This window comes from Protopterus annectens, chromosome 11.part0, assembly GCF_019279795.1.
Source record: "Protopterus annectens isolate FY-2018-M chromosome 11.part0, PAN1.0, whole genome shotgun sequence".
Taxonomy (NCBI): Eukaryota; Metazoa; Chordata; order Ceratodontiformes; family Protopteridae; genus Protopterus; species Protopterus annectens.
This window is the reverse complement of record NC_056745.1, coordinates 273,807,330-273,825,293: the sequence shown is the minus strand read 5'-3', so window position 1 is coordinate 273,825,293 and position 17,964 is coordinate 273,807,330. Positions and strand designations below refer to the sequence as shown.

At 41.3% G+C, this 17,964-nt stretch overlaps 1 protein-coding gene across 1 annotated transcript in view; it reads left to right on the top strand.

Moving 5' to 3' along the window:
* LOC122814932 (PARP1 binding protein) overlaps positions 1–17,964 on the top strand; it is a 929,076-nt gene that overhangs the window by 299,466 nt on the left and 611,646 nt on the right. Inside the window, exon 4 of the mRNA XM_044087194.1 lies at positions 4,391–4,506. Within this exon, the coding sequence (XP_043943129.1) occupies positions 4,391–4,506 (116 nt within the window). The remainder of the gene's footprint in view (positions 1–4,390; positions 4,507–17,964) is intronic.

The following is a 17,964-nucleotide window of genomic DNA, read 5'->3' as shown; positions in this document are numbered from 1 at the left end:
GACCCTTCCTCCTCCCAATCATCTTCCTGAGCTATTGCACTCTCCCTGTTAAGTATACTGCAGCAGTGATACAGAGGGACATAGTACAGTTGTGTACAGTCTTACCATAACAGTAGATGTCCTCTTCACTGTTTTAGTATTCACTCCCTCCTCCCGATCCTTGTTTCTTCTGGATGTGCTTTACCTGTTATTATCCTTGGACTGTCGTTCCTACTGGGACTTTCAGTTCTGAGGATGCTACATCTAGATGTCCCCTTTATGCCCTATGTAGAGAGAATGTGTGATGTATGGCCATACCCATTACAACCTTGTTATACTGGCCAGACATTGGGCTGCCCTTGGCAAGGGGATCACTATTGTAAAGAATACTACAACCGTGAAGAGAGGGACATGTACTGTTATCGTAAAATTTTACACAAGTGTACTTTCCTTTCGACAGATTCCACATTCAAATTCTTCAGTGGACTCTTTCAGTCCAGAGGTCCATTCTGCAGCAGCTGTTGATTGCTCCAGTTATGCTTAAAAAAGTGTGTAAAAGATATCTTTTGTGGATTCATTCAGACCAACTCTGCAAAGGCTGTCCATTTGTTTTTCCTCTTCCAGCAGCCATGGTGACCAAGGATGCCTCCCTGTCGGGAAGCCACTAGTTGGGAAGGATGGTCCAAGGTACGTGATCCCCCAAAGAGGCCAAGGCACATATTGGTGTCCTGGAGATTAGAACAGTCCTAGCATTGCAGGCCTATCAGGGCATTCTCCCATCTGGGGCAGTTACCAAATATGCTAGTGGTCTGGTACATCAACAAACTGGGAGGAACCAAATCTTGCGCTCTTTGTTGAAAAGCGATGAGAATGCAGCAGTAGACAATCTCTAGCAATGCACATTCTGGGGAAATCCAATGGGATTGCAGACAAACTAAACAGGTCCATTCTGATGCCTCACAAGTGGTCTGTCAATGTCAAAGCAATGGGGAGTATTTTCCATTGATAGGGCCAGATGTGCTTTTGTTTGCCTCCCCATCAACCAGAAATGCAGCATGTTTGCCATGATTCCTTCTATGGGGCAGTAACCGAGAGATCCTCTAGTCCACAGGTGGCCCTCCGGTTTTCTTTATGCTTACACAATATTACATCTCATTCCCAAATTTCCACGGAAAGCATTCCAGTTGAAGAGCACAGTTATCTTCATTGTAACCTTCTGGCCTCATCATATTTGATTCCTTTTCCTCTGGCTTCATCTTCCTCATCTGCCCATGGCACTGGATCCCAGGAGGACCTTCTGTCTCACTCGATGGGTATGACTCAAAAGAGCTCAACCTGACCACATTATTTCCTCCATTTTCATTGATTGCTAGATGGTCCAGACTCTCAACCCAGGTACTTTGTATCTTATCTTCTCAAAAATATTCTACTAGAGGGATTTACAAAAGTAGAGATTTATTTTCTTGGCCCGCAGCAAGGACCTGGATCCTTTTTCTGCACCTGTGTCATCTATTCAATTTTTAGCTTCAGTTTTCAATGAAGGTGCTAGTTTTTCAACTATTAAAGTGCAATTGGCAGCTATTTCTAATTTCCACCTGGGAGAGACGGAATAACTCTACCTTAGCTTCTTCTAAACTATGTAAAGCCTTTCTTAAGGAAATCATTTTACTCGAGACCCCCATTAAAGGATCTTGCTCCCCTTTGGGATTTGACTATAATGCTTAGTCTCAAGCCTTGACACAAGCACCCTTTGAACCTTCAGGCAAAGCAGAACTATTTTTTTTATCCTGGAAAAACATTTTTCTGGTCACTATTAACATTAGCTAAACAAGTGTTCGAATTCCAGGCTCTATCTTCTAAGCCTCCTGACTTGTTTTTTCACAAAGACAGGGTATCCTTGTGAATAAATGCCTCTATTTTGCCTAAGATGGCTACTGAGTCCAATATAAACCGGGTCATTAATCTACCAGTGTTCTTTCACAACGTTTCAAATAAGGAAGCGTATATGCTACACCTTTTGGATGTACATAGACAATTTCACTTTTATCTTTACAGAACTAAAGACTTCAGGAAAGCTAACCAACTATTTGTTTCATTTTCTCCTTGCAGACTGGGCAAACAAGTATCCAAAGTTACATTGAACAAATGGTTAACTGTGAATGCATCTCCTTTGTTTATGGTAAAAAAAGTTTGTCCTTGCCCAAGCCTCCTAGAACTCATTCCATGAGGTCTATGGCAGTTTTTTCAGCCATTTAGTCAGGGGGCTTCCTTAGATGACATTTGAGCAGCTGCGACTTGGGACTAATTCTCACACCTGTATTGGTCATTACAAATTAGATTTGATTTCCAGGAACAGAGCAGGCTTTGGCTTTGCAGTACTCTGGAATAGACTTCCATGATGGCCTCCCAAATTTACAATAGTTGAGGACTTTGTCCTATCATTTGAGGAATAAAGGAAAAGGACAAAATTTAGATAAAATAAGTTAAGTACTTAGCGTAATTCTATCTGTGTTGTCCGTTTGCATTCTTCCTCAACCTCCTTCCCACCTACCACCATCCTTTGCATCTGGAAAGATCTAAGAGTTGTGCAGGCACCTTGTTTCATGTTCAAGCTCCAGCTTCTTTTTTCCTTTCTACTTTAATTAATTTTATAATAGATTGTCCCTTTATATCTAGGACCAGCAGACTCTGTCTGAAGTATGTTAGGTTGTTGGGACATTATGGGTAAAGGGAGGAGCTTGGGAGTTCTTGGATTTACTGATCTGGTAGAAGTGGCTGAGTCTGATCAGAGTCTCTCATGCGAACCCATCAGTTGAAGAATAAAAATGGACAACTCGAATGGAGCATTATGGCGAGTACATAACTTTTTTTTACATCCTTTTCCTATTTGTGACTGAGATTCTATACTTATTTGCTTCACTATCCCACTTCAGTAATTCCTTAGGACCAAGTTTTAGAAATGCTGACATCCCCCCCATGAATGTTAAGACCGCTTTGTAAAAGATCCATCCCATGTTGATTGTGGTCTTCCACATAGCCTGAGCTGGCTGACTAGAGCAGCAGGCGTTGGTACCATAACCTACACTTGATGGTGAGGGTAGGCTGTCCATCTATAAAGATGAACTGAGTGCAAGACATTCTGAACACCGTCTTTCTGGTTGATATCCTTTTTGGGCAGGCCTACAAAGATCTAGTTGAAGATATTCAAAAAGTGACATTGTTGACTGCCTTAAGGGGGTCTGCACAATAACCCCAGCTTCCTTTTCCTCTTTTGGTTATTCCAGTACTTTATGATAATGAAGACTCTACCCCCCCCCCCCAACAGAATGAGTAGTGTTGTTGAGTTCCAAGTGCTATTGCCTCTCCTGGTTCCATCATGTAAGACTCCTAGATCAGTGACTCTACCAGAGTAGCGTTTGCAATCCTAACTCATATAGGGTTGCAAGTGGGAAGTCTGCTTTCCAAGTTTGTCTTAGTGTGGAGAGCCATATCCATGGACCTGTGCATTCTAAATGTGGTCATTAATAATGAGCTGCATAGGATTATTAGGTTCACCTTCAGAAAGTGGTCCAGTTTGAGACTAGGCCATCTCAATGGAGCTCTTTGAACTAGCCCAGATTCTACTTCTCAAAAGAGGAATAGACACCATTCCTCCTCTAGAAAAAGACAAAGGGTTGTTCTGTTTTATTAGGCTGCAAGACTTTTGCGTCTTGTCCTTGATCATATTTTTCCCTTATGTGATTTTGTCCTTTATCATATTCTTTCCTTTCCTTTGTGTTTTTTGCATCTCACGCCTGCTGACAATTGGGGCAGTGTGTGGTATTGTTTTACTTCTTCAGCCTGTTTGTTCACCACAGCCACTTTGCATTCCACATCGCACTTTGAAGGGATTCCTTGCTTTCCAGAGGAAGATAACCTTATGGTGTTAATCTGGGTGTTGGGGGCAGGAGTATCCTGGTGACAGCTTTTTATCAAGGCTGATGAGAAGGCTGTTTTGGTCCTGTTTCTTTTTCTGCTTTGTCAGATTTCTTCAACCCAGTAGCCTTGCACTCTAGCTTCATGGTCTCAAGACTATAGCGTTCCTCATTTAAGGGTATATGGTAATTTGTCCCTAGGCTGGTATACTGCATAGCAGCCTTTGGATGGGTAAATAAAATCTTTTTTAGGTCTGCAGAGGGGTATTCTGTAATATTTGCTTATACAGAAATGTACAGCAAAGGTCTGATTTTGAATTTCAAGGCAGTAAATTAAAAATATTAACATGGATGTTTTTAGTGGTGATTAAGTTGTAAACATGCTTGCAGGCTACTGTTTAGAATATTCAGATGATGCTTGTTTCCTTCTTTTAGTAAAGATGTAAATGTGATAAGTTGTAATATCACTATAATTCTGATTTATGTGTTAAAATCAGGAGCAACTTCTGGAGTTTATTTTGGGACCTCCAGTGTGTTTAGATGACGATCCCCTGCCTCCTGTTATTCCTTCAACTCCCTCAAGAGCTAAAGTTCATATGAAGTCTAAGGTAAGGTATGACTTTCTTCTAAATATGTATTTTCACAATACTACTGGTACTAATAAAATGTTTATTTTAAGTTAATGTTTGCTAGGTTAGGCAAAGGACAAGTCTGAATGAAAACATTGAATCCGCTAGTTTTAAGACAAATTCCCAACTGAAAAATGTAAATACTTAGGCAGTACATACCATACTGTGTGCTTGTGTGTGTACACACACAAACATACATGCATATTATATATGGTTGTGAACGTGTGGCATACACACCCAACTGCATATTCAATCAAGCAGTATGAACATGAGCCTGCACAACCATGTGCACAAAATCCCCTACATTTCCTTTTGTGGAAGTTGCTTTGAAAAACTCTACTTTCGTTCTGTGATAATTCATCTGGAGATGGTATCAGAAGCAGATGACCTCTCTATTGTGCTATTTTTATACATATTATTGGCATTGGCTTTCTTTACAAAATAAACTTTATTTTGCCATTCAGGTTATACAGGACTTCTTTCATTGTGGATTTTTATAATGCAGCACACAGTGCCTCTGTCCTGTACCTCCATTTATTTGGATTATTATTTTTGTGGCCTCTTTACCCCCCACACACACACACACACACACACACACACACATGTTTTTGGCAGTGTTCATCCAATAATTTTCACATTCATATCTAACACCTCAATTTAATTTTTAATACTTGCTCTCTTTCCAGAGTGTTCTACTTGGGGCACTAGGCAGCACTGCCAGCAGTTTGTTCATGTTAGTAACAGCTGCTTTCTGGTCAACTTCTCTCGTGATAGCACTGGAATTTTCAGCAAAATGGGATTTGGTCTTCCTTTGGCATTCCCTCTTTTCATTTAGTCTGGTAGTTCGCTTGCCTTGACCAATCTATAGGTACAATTTAAGACAGCTGATTATATGCACTCCGTCTTTGGTTGCTTAATGCCCAGTACCCCCCCTCCCCCCCCGCCATACTCTTTGGTCATTGGTTTCAAATGTTCTCATAAGTGACTCCTGCTTTTTGTCACCACGTGTAACTGCTGATGAGTTTTTCCCCTGCCCCAATTGAACATTGGAAGATGCATCTATTCGTTTTTGGCTAACGTGTTTATTGTAGAGTCAGCTTTACACCTTTGCTATCCTTGCTCTTCATCTTCAAGATTCTGCAGTCAATATTTTCTACTTGAGCATTTATATGAGTGATACGGTTTCTTTTTCTTTTATAATTTATACGATCATATGACTCATCTTTGCTGCTTGTCTTATCGTTAAATGAGTCTGCTTTAAGTCTCTCCTTTATTGATGTACACGCTCACGTTTCATAACAGCCCTTGTCTATACTGTTGCTATATAAAAGTAAGTGTTAGATGTTCTTTATTAGATCAGCACTGTACAACTACCCCTTGGTATGAGACGATGTGACAGAACAAATGCAAACCTTCTTGCCACTAATATGCTCATTCAGACCTTCAGCTTAGCGCCTTATATTACCAGAAGCTGGCTTTTTAGCTGTACAGACATCAGGTAGATAGTACCCTGTTGGGAGGCCTTTCCTGCTTAGATATCTTTCACAAAGCATCTTTTATGTTCTTGTGGGAGGCAAATTCTTTTATAAAGACATGCATTCTAGTTTTATTTTTGTTTGGGTGAAGAAAACTATATTAGGCCATGTCAAATTTGTCTGTTTACCCATAAATAACAGTAAAATGTACATTAGTAGGCTTTACTATTTCAAAATGTTTCTTGGAAAGTCATCTGAGATTGGACATGAACAACCATGTCCAGTTTCTCCATCAATTAATCTCCCTGCCTCAGCCTAAGAAGAATAAAAAGTTGACAGAAGAAGTGAGTGAAACTTGACATCTACCTCTCGTTCAGTCCGAGATGGACTCTGACGCGCTTACGCAGTCCTTAAATCATCAGTCTTCTTCTCCCATGTCCTCTAACATTTCTCTTTTAGTGGTCACTACAGCCTGGGAAACCTGTGCATCCAAAAGACCATCCAGCCAGCAGAGTCCACTGGTAAGGGAAAACGTTGCATTATTTTCTTTGAGGGTGACAAACATCCACTACTAAGTACTGGTGTGGGAAGACTTCGGCAGATTGCTTATCAAGGTCCCCTCCTATGGATTTAACACCTAAAATCATACATCTCAAGACCCATAGTCAAACGCCCAAAAGGCTAAGCACTTGTCTCTTCCTCTTACTACTGTCCCTTTTCAAAAAGGGACTTGGATTTGTTCAATTTTGACCAGAACCTATTTAAGCCTATGTGTCTCTTCACCTGTCTTTTCCAACCTCTTCTGCTTCTCCAGTTAAGTAGGAGAGATTTCCTTCCTTTTCTGAGGAAATTAGTTCTGATCCTGATCTGGAATGACCAGACTATGCCTCACAATTGGCTTCCCTTACAGCCTGTAAGATAATCTGTGGATACTCTTTACTCTGATTTTCCAAATGAATTTTTGGAAGATTTAAGTGGGAAGGAAAAGACATTTTGGATTAATGAAAACTATTCGAGCTCCTCAGCATTGGCTCCCCTAAACTCGTAGCCATGCCCCCCAGATTTGGTGCTTTAGATAATACTCTCAGCAAAGCATCAGCTTCTCCACTCTTGGCCCCCAGCTCCAAACAAGCCTATGATTTCTCTAAAGGACCAGAAACCCATAAGCTTCTCTATAAGAACCTCTTAGACTCTACCATTATTTTTCCATTTATTTTTATCATTTATTCACTTTATTTTACCGTTGTGTTTTTTGGAGGCAGAGGTACTGAAACCATCCCAGTTGGCAAGACTAGTCATGCCTTTGATAAATTTGGCAAAAATACTTTGCTTCTAATTTGGACCTTTGGACAATTAATGTCAAACCTATCTGTCAAAGTACCTCTTGTCTATTACTTCTGTCATGATGAGGTTAGATCCTCTGTTGGAACTGATTTAGTTCTGTTTCCTAAGTTTCTAAAAACTATGAAGTCCACTTAGCACCCACAGCATCATGTCTTCATAGCTGCTGCTACCAGAAATACCATGCACAGAAATGTTTGTAAGCTTCATAACATCCCTGACAATGTAAATGCCCCTTTGGAATATAATCCAGTTTAGAAATTTCTTCGCAGTTGCTTAACTCTTTCCATTAGGCTCTCTCCTAGATTCTTAAGCACTTGTGTTCTATTCCCTTCCCAAATACAAAAGAAATTAGCCTTCCTAAAACATTAGAGCTTAGTCAACAAAAATCAAAGCAAACGTAAAAATTGAAACAACAAGGTGATAAATCTCAAGGACCTTTCCTTTCTATTAATTTCTACTATGCTAACCATTGCAAGAATCATCCTCAGAATGTCCAGGCTCATTCTACCAGGCTATGACCACTTCTGAGGCTTTATGGAAAATGGATTCTAAATTCTAGATCCATTCAAGAAGCAGCTACTTGGTCTTTTGATCACATCTCCATTAAGCCCTACAGGCTTGATTCCATTTCCAGAGCTGGCTTTGCTAGACTTTATCCTTTCAGGAATCCATTGACTCTGGCCCTCTATCAACCTTTTCTTCCTGAGCTTTGTCAGTCATCAAATACTATAATGTGTACTGAAACAGTGATATAATAAACACACAGTACAGTTAAGTTTACTTACCATAATAACAGATCTTCAAATAGATCACTGTTAGTGTTAACACCTGGTCTTCACCCCCCACTCCCCCTTTTTTTATAATTGCCCTGGCTGGGGTGGGAGTATCTTTCTCCCTTTTGCCCTTCTGAGATGATTTTTTCCTTAGATCTATAGGGTTAAGCCTTCTTATTTGAGGCATGAAAGCTCTGCATTTTAGTACACCCATATGTCACTCACTCACTCCTCCTCTCTTGCTAATGACAGATGTGTACAGAATGTTCTAGGACTGTGCCTGAAGCTTTATAGACTGGTTAGATATATGGGACCTGTCCTGCCAAGAATACCTTACTTGTATTGGTACAACATTAATCCATTTCAACATGTACTATTATGTTTACTAAATTCATAAGTACTTGCTAGACTGTTGCTCCACGTGGATCTTTAGAAGTCTAGCCGTACATTCCCATTAAGTTTTTAGCCCTTACGTTAAGTACAAATAACCTAGTGAGAAGCAGAACATTTGCATGTTTCCCCTATCCATGAACAACAATAGTATTTGGCTTAATCCATATACATATGAACACCATACTAGTTAAATAGGTTTTGGGGCTGCAGGGGACATCGGGTTGTCCTGTAGTTACACATGATCTACAGGATCTTATTAATGGTAAGTTGAACTTGGAGTGTGTTTATCTTGTCTAACTAGTTTGGAAGTGAAGCATTTTATTTTATTTACAAATAATGGACATACCACTGCTTTTAGTGCCTTAATCTAGTGTTGGGGGCCAACATGTGAGGTAGGTATTGAAACCCTGCATTGATTGGGTACTGTCAATGGTTCTGAATCAGATCTCTGTAATGATGTATATGCTGATGTTTTCCAGGTTGACTGTTTGTAGGAAGCATTTAAGACTTCTAGTGCTGAACAGCAATAACTTTATCCAATTTTGTTGTTAAAAGCTTTTGAGGACTGATGTTGCCTAAACGAGGCACTATGAGGGTGGATAAAGATTTTGACAATATATAAAATTTCTGTGGTGGGGGAATAGGGGCAGGCATAGCAGTTGGGATCGTCTACAATCTCCTGCCAGGATGATGTATATTGAAACCCCTTTGAATGACATCAGAAGCTTAGCTAATTGTTGAAGTCTCACTTTTTTTCATATTGTGGCATCATTCTTGGTGATGGTAAAATGCTGCTCAAGGCTAGGCTCATAGTTGCCTCAGACATAATTCTGAGAGCTCCATCATGTATCTCTTCATATAGTCCAGGGAGGTATGTCTTGAGTCAATTACACTCACATGTACTGTGACTGTCATATGTGAGCTTTGTGGTGCAATGACTGGAGTGCTTGCTTGATGTGGTGAATACTGGTAACTGGTTGGCAGCTGACAGTGACCCTCTCCTAGCAAGCCTGTTGAGTGGTGCTTTAACGTGTCTCACAGTAGAGTCATCTATGACTTGGATTGTGAAGTTTGGCTTGTGGATTTTAAATTGATACTGTGAGACTATGATGTATATTTCAAAGTGGGTGCAGCCTTTGTGTTTGAGGCTGCTGAGGGTACTTGTTTCTTAGCTTATGTTAAGGAGTCCTTTGTGGTCTAGTTAGTGTACTTTTTTAGAGCCTGAGCATATGTTGGTCTAAGTGTTTGGTCTGATGTGTGTGATAGGCTTAGCATGGTGTTGTGTGGTACTAGTGTCTTCATGTGAGAACTGCATCCAACAACCTTACATAAAGTGTGAGAGAGATGCAGTTAAGTGGTAGGTAGTTGTCAGTAAAAATGAGATTATTGCTACATTGTCTCCCCCTTCAACCAAGCTGGCTACAGAGATTGGTGGAAAGTGTAAATCCATTTCCTGGTGATTACTCATGTGGGCTGAATGGGGATATAGCACCCATGAGGTTTGCATTGGCTTACTGGAGATGTTATCTGTCTGGTAGTGGTGATGGTGCTGCTCTTAACAGAGCTGCATGAAGCTAGAAATCAATGATCCTTGTCTCCTACTTTTAAGAGAAACAAAATAGCATTAATCCCAAGTGGTTTTCTGAGAAGTGGTATTATCCTGATGTTGCAGGGGTTAGTACACTTGATAATACAGGTCTTCTCTTATTAGATGGCTGGGATAATACCTACAGCAACTGGATGCAACAGACAGCCAAGCTATGCAAAGGTCCTGAAGAGGCTCTCATGAAAACTGAAACCAGATAACCCAGTAAGGTCCCATACACAATGCCCAATCAGAGGCCAGCTAGAATCAATGTGTCTCTTTTGTGTTAGGACACTAATAAGAGGCTTTGTGGGTTCTGGTCAAGCGTCTTTATTTTGTACAAACAAATCACAATAGAGGCTTACTGACTATAACTTAAGTAACTTGTATACAAACTAACAAATGCGATCATGCATGCTCACTCTCTGGCTGCTGCTACAAAGTGGCAGTGGGGATTGCATGTGTCTGTAATTTATACGTGCACGCACAGCCTCGCATACTTAGATATAGCACACACTACACTCTGATCTACATCCTCCCTCTGAGAAATAGATCATGCAATTTGTCATGAGATTACATGTGATTTCTGCATTCCAAATAATCTATAGATGTGCAATATACAAACCTAGATAGATGTGCATTATACATACTAAATACACATGTATATACAATCAAGTCCAGGTTGCTACATATTTCACACTAGGCTTAGAAACTCTTCCATATTGTATGACATAAAACTGGGAATTGGATTTAGCGACTGGGACAGTTTCTGCCAAATGGTTGACCTGTGGAATGTTCAAATAACTTTCTGGAACAGAATCAGACTTTTGAACACATTTTGGTCTGGAAACATCTGACTTGCTCTTTAGTTTAGAGTTTGCATCACAGATACAATGTTGTGACTGCAATAATAATGCTTCTGGTACAGGAAGAAGATGTCTGCAATTCCTCCTATACTCCAACCCTCGGAATCTACCAAGTAAGATCTCTGCTTGGCACAGATGCCTGTAATCTGTCCTATTCTATCAAAACCTTTTGTCCAGTGGTGGCTGGTGACTTCAAATTAAAGGCGGGCTGCAGGAAACAGCTGAATGGGTGGGGCAAATCGGAAGGGGTGTGGCCGGCTAGAAAGGGGTGGAGCTATGCTCAAAACCACAACTGCAATTTTAATTAAATACTCTGCCATCATTACAAGTGTCCAATCAAGACAAAATGAAGTGTAGAAGAAAAAAATATTTCAATGCACTGGCTACATGATAGCTTACTTAATATCTAGATGGAAACAAAAAGGTTGTGAGGCATGAAAAATAAATTACTTTTTAAATACATTACTGGAATACCAGTCAAAATCAAGTATAAAAAAAGCTTCTCCTTGCACTACAGTTCTAATTATAATTTATATTCAGCTTTATAAAAGTATCAAGTAACATGCTGAAAGTAACCATGTCTGTGATACCCCCACTTGTAAAAATGTTTCTTATCTAAAAAAAGATCTGTTGCCTGACAACAACTATCTACTTGTTTCATGGGGAAAATATGATCAAAGTAAAAAATGAACAGCAAACAAGAAACAAGCTCAAGATAAATTGCTTAAAGGATTACTGCACATGTTATGGACCAGACATGATTGGCATTCTGTTTAGTTTATGGGTAAAGCCTGCAAAGATTACTGCAAATCTCCAACAAATGTAATGAGCTTCTGAAAATACTGTAATCCTGTCCTTTATTACAAATGCTGTCATATGTATTTCAGTACCTAAGGCTTGTACATTATCTAGTTATGTAAATATTCTCTGCATGGCAACAACAAAAAGGCTTTCAGTGTTGGTAATTATTTAACAGTATGCTTATTAAAGGTTACTTGCATCTTACAATCTCAGACAAGTTACCTGATGGTCATTAAAGCATTGCTACTTAAACATAGAGCAACAGGGCACTGCGACAGCATGCATTTTCTGAATAATAAGAAGCATAAATCAACAGTATAAAAATATGACAGAAAACCAGAACATTCTAAATCCACTGTCGTAGTTGTGTCTTCCTTGGATGGGGGGATACTCTGCACATTTGCACTGCATAACTGCTCCTTCCCTTGCTTGGACAAATCCAGAGTCACTACATGGAGGAGTGAGGTGCAACAAGTATGTCACAATTTGAAATGTCTCTGGCTGACGGTGATGGCTCTGACAATTATACCTCTCAACCTCAGAGCAAGAAATCTGGACAAAGCCATACATAGAAGTGGGACAAAGGCCCAAAATAAGGACAATTTTTAAATATTGCTCTTATAAACGTAGAAAGATAATAGAATAGTAGTAGGTCTTGCATTAGTATGCATTTTCTGAAGGGTATGAAATCTGAAACTCAAATGTCTGTCATTATTTTCTAACGTCAGTCTCTAACGTCAGTCTTTTCAGGCTTGTTGGCTGTTGGTGAAGCACCCTCCAAGAGGAAAAAACGCTGAGAGAAGAAGGGAGCCACTTTTGAGATTTTAAGTATTTTTTCTCTGTTTATTTGCTAAGTTTTTCTGCATAGCTGCCTAGCTTGAGCATTTTCTGGCTTGTTAAACTTGATTTCTGTATTAGTAGCTGTATTTAGAGCACAACCAAAAGCTGTTTGCTGAATTTCCAGTTTTGCACTTAATTTTAAATCGTTTTTTTCTTAAAACTTGCATATTTTCTGTCCTTGACCTAGCACTCTTGTGTGGGTCATTTACTGCACTGTTATAACTTGATATTACTTGTGAACCTCTGCTATCTCTGTAAAAAACAAAAACAAAAAAAATCTTGCTTTTTTCCCACTTTTCTGAGAGTTAAAAAAGTTCAGTTACAGGCTTGCTGTTCCTGAACTGTTTGAAAGTTTCTGTGAGGCCATTTTTGCTTGGGCTGAAGGAGGGTCTCTGTGTTCATCAGTGGCAGTGACTAACATTGAGCAGCTTCCCTGCCCCTGTAGAGGTGGTTACTGACTTGAAACTGTAGTTTTATTGGCCACTAGGGGTCATTTCCATAACTCCTTCATCTTCCTCTCTTAAAACCTAGTTGCCTCGTGGTTTGAGCGTCTTTTCAGGCTTGTTGGCTGTTGGTGAAGCACCCTCAAGGAAAAACGCTGAGAGAAGAAGGGAGCCACTTTTGAGATTTTAAGTATTTTTTCTCTGTTTATTTGCTAAGTTTTTCTGCATAGCTGCCTAGCTTGAGCATTTTCTGGCTCGTTAAACTTGATTTCTGTATTAGTAGCTGTATTTAGAGCACAACCAAAAGCTATTTGCTGAATTTCCTGTTTGCACTTAATTTTAAATCGTTTTTTTCTTAAAACTTGCATATTTTCTGTCCTTGACCTAGCACTCTTGTGTGGGGTCATTTACTGCACTGTTATAACTTGATATTACTTGTGAACCTCTGCTATCTCTGTAAAAAACAAAAACAAAAAAATCTTGCTTTTTTCCCACTTTTCTGAGAGTTAAAAAAGTTCAGTTACAGGCTTCCTGTTCCTGAACTGTTTGAAAGTTTCTGTGAGGCCATTTTTGCTTGGGCTGAAGTGGGGTCTCTGTGTTCATCAGTGGCAGTGACTAACATTGAGCAGCTTCCCTGCCCCCCGTAGAGGTGGTTACTGACTTGAAACTGTAGTTTTATTGGCCACTAGGGGTCATTTCCATAACTCCTTAATTTGTCCTCAGAGGAGTGGTTTAAGGCAGTAACTTGTAGTTTATTGTCCATTTTGGGTCATTTCCTTTTTTTTCCAGCCCCCTGCTATAAAGCACGCTTTAGCGCGCATTAGCGCGATTTAGCCCGATTTAGCGGAGTTGCTACCGTTGCACACTAGGGCGCGCCGGTTAAGCAGGTTTAAACTATTCGGGCTACCTAAAGTCCACTCTTCAAATTTTCCCTTAAAACTACCTTCCTCGAACTATACTACTGATCTAATCAGCATATCCTATAATTAAAAAGATCATCTCTACTTGACTCCAAGTAGACTATTCTCTATCTGTTAAACGTAGTACTTGCTCCTACAAGTACTTATTACCTTGATACGGCACTCTTGTCATAGATAGTACCCCAAAAAGGCAACCCCCCATTTCTCGGTCACCCACGTCCCCCGGAATCTTTTTTAAAGTTTTTGTCTATTCCTTCTAGCATGTCGAGGGATCAGTTGCTAGTGTCCTCTCCTGCTCAGCTGGTGAACCTGGGAATATTGAGGCAATGTTACAATTGCCTCATGTACACAGACAACCCTCTCCTCCTCCCACAAAACACAAATACATGCGAGAGATGCAACTATACGGCCAAACTGGAGGCTGAGCTCTCTCAACATAGGACTGGCAAGACCAGTCAGGAGGAGAAGGTTACCACACACACTATAGACCCAGTCTCACATAGTACCATTACAACCTCAAATCATACACATAAACACACAAAGACATACTCGGAGGCTCTGATCAAAATCTACCAAAACAGCAGAGGCCACCAAAGCAGACACCCAAACAACCACCACCTCAGAGCACAACACCTGCAACACATAGACCTCACAGTCAGAGTGTCAAACAGTCACAGCCCTTAAGGCCAAACACAATGCCAGACACACTAGTCATTGGTGACTCCATAGTCAGACACACTGACGTCCCGCTCACCAGACTGAGTAAGGAGAAGGTCACAGTAAGCTGCCTGTCGGGCGCTAGAATCCGCCACATAACGCAAGCACTCAGGTCTCTCAACAGCAGGTACAAATATGACTCAGTCATTGTCCACGCTGGTGTAAACGACCTGAGACGTATCTCCTTGGACTACATGAAAAGAGACATTGAGGAGCTCTCTGATTATGTAGCCCAGGCAGGTATGACCCTGACCTTGAGCAGTATCCTACCTTCACCAAGAATGATGCCACAATACAGAGATAAGATGATCAGCTTTAACAATTGGCTTAAACACTGGTGTCATTCAAAGGGGATCCAGTGTCTGTCTGCCTGGGATGACATGCTGGACAAGCCACGCTGCTTCAAGGACGGCTTGCACCTGTCACCCTGGGATTCGGATATTGGCAAAGGCTCTTGCCACCCCATAGTGCCTTTTTAGGCAAGGCTCAAATTCTAAACCTACCACCCTAGAACACAAAAAGGAAAAAACTAAGGGTAATGCTGCTCAATGCCAGAAGTCTAAATCTCAAAATGCACCTCGAGGCCCTTCTCAGTATGGAGAACATCGATGTCTGTGCTGTGACAGAAACCTGGTTCAAGGCTCCTGAGAGCACCCCAGCACTATCAGGTTTTACCTCATATCATGCGTTCCGGCCCCAAAATCGGACAATACCAAGAAAGGAGGTATCCATATTCATCAAGGACACCCACACCTCAAGACTGGTGGCAACGCACGATGCATCGGAGACCATCCAGGTGCAATTAACCATAGGCAAGACTGCTCTGCAAATTGTAGCATGTTACAGGCCACCCTCACAAACTCAGGAACCTCACATGGCCTTCCTGAAAACACTAGAGGGGATAAATGTATTACCAAACACCATCATACTAGGTGACTTCAATTACCCTAATATAGACTGGGAACACTACTCAAGCCCAAACACCCTAGCCCAAAAGTTCCTGGAATTCATAAACTCAAATGCCATGGAACAACTAGTCACCATCCCCACAAGAGGAGATAACATACTTGATCTCATCATCACGAACATGGGAGCACAATGTTCAACACCGAAGGTGTACCCCTCACTGGTGAGATCAGACCACAAACTAATCTCGCTGGAGGTCCTCATCCCACCCCCACCTGAAATACAAAAGACCTCAGTAAAGAACATCTCGAAACCGGACTTCACACTTCTAAAGACTAGTGTGGTCTCCTTTAAGGCCCCGAGCCGGGAAAACAGTACTCAAGCCACTGAATCACTTACAAATGTCTTCTACCAGCACCTGCAGGACTGCATGGATAAGGCAATCCCAAGCAAAACAAAGACTCTTTGTACCAAAGGCAAGCGTCCAGTCTGGTGGATTCCAGCCATAAACAAACTCTACAACAAAAGGAGGAAGCTACTACAAGATAGAGCAAAATCCTTAAAAGGTAAGACACCCTTGATCACTATAAGTAAAAAACTAAGAGCTCTCATAAAATCATCCAAAGCAAATTTTGAGAGAAAAATAGCTAAAGACTCAAAAGACAATCATAATGCCTTCTTTAGCTATGTTAGAAACCTGGGAGGAAACTCCCAGATATGCTCAGAGCTAGTTCAAAATGATGTGAAGATTACTGATCCTACAGACATTGCCAACATACTGGCTGACAGGTTCAGTGCAAACTTCTCCCCTCCCCAAAGGAGAGATATCTATACCAAACGATTGCAGCCCCCAAACATCTCCAGCCCAAGTGAGAACTGCTCTCTCCAAAGCAAAAACACAGCATCCATGGGACCTGATGATGTCCCGGCTGTGTGCTCCATGAACTCAATGAGGAATTAAACCCACAGCTAGGACAGCTGTTTAATCAAAGTCTTACCTCTGGATACGCACCCAGGAGTGGCGCACTGCAACTGTGGTACCACTTCACAAAGGTGGTGCCTCCACCGACCCTGGAAATTACCGCCCATTAGCTTGACAAGCCTTATCTGCAAAGCCATGGAGAGGATCATAATGGACCTCATAAATAAAGACATAGGAATTTGCAGACTTTGGATCCAACCCAGTTTGGCTTTGTCAGAGGCAGATCATGCCTTTTAAACTTGGTTGACTTTTGAAACAGTCACCAAAGCCATTGATGAGGGAAAGGCAGTCCATACAGCCTACCTCGATCTGGCTAAGGCCTTGATACAATACCCCACTCTGGTATCATTGAAAAACTCATCAGCTTAAATGTCAACCCATACATCACAAGATGGGTTGCAAACTGGCTGAGTGACAGAACCCACAGGGTCAGAGTTGCTGGCGCCATGTCAGACTCAAAGCCTGTCACAAGTGGTGTCCCACAGGGCTCAGTCCTGGGCCCACTCTTGTTTGGCATCTACTTTTCGAAGTACAAGCAAACACAGGAGGGTTATGGCTGACAAAGTTTGCAGATGACTGCAAACTGGGCCATAGTAGAAAACACATCTGACACAGATATCCTTCAGAAGGGTCTCACAGAAACGGATAACTGGTGCCAGAGCCACGGCCTAAAGTTAAATGCCAAAATGCATAGTCATACCCTTGGGAAAAACAAGGTTACCCTAGCTACCAAATAGGTGGCAATCCACTGAGCACAGAAGAAGTTATCAGGGACCTGGGGACCCAGGTTGATAGTAGTCTGTCATTCGACACCCATGTAGCTAAAGTAGTTAGGAAGACCTTCTACATTGCCCACCTTATCATGAAGGGATTCTCATCTAGATCAAGGGAGGTCATAGTCTCCCTTTACTCATCACTCATCAGACCAATGATTGAGTACAATGCCCCATTCGAATGTATCTGACCCGACACTTACAGCAGCTGGAGAGGCCACAAAAGTTCCTCACCAAAAGGATAAAGGGTCTCAAAAATCTGTCCTATGCTGCCCGACTGAAAGAACTCCAGCTCTATTCAGTCGCATCATTGCTCAGAGGTGACCTTTGCCTAACATACAAGGCCATGTCAAACCCAGATTTGATGAATATGCTTCACCTCAAAAATCTAGATCCATCAGAGCCACAAGGGGAGACTTAAACCTTGACACGGCTATTAATAGGACGTGCTGGAGGGATAGATTCATCACCCAAAGACTCCCTATGCTGTGGAACAAAATCCCGGTACATGTGAGGCAGAGCACCTCGCTGGCCTTGTTCAAGAGAAATCTTGACCAATGGATGGGAGATCCGGCCCAGGGAAAGTACTTAAACCCTAGGGAATTCCCAAAAAGGGGGTAAAAA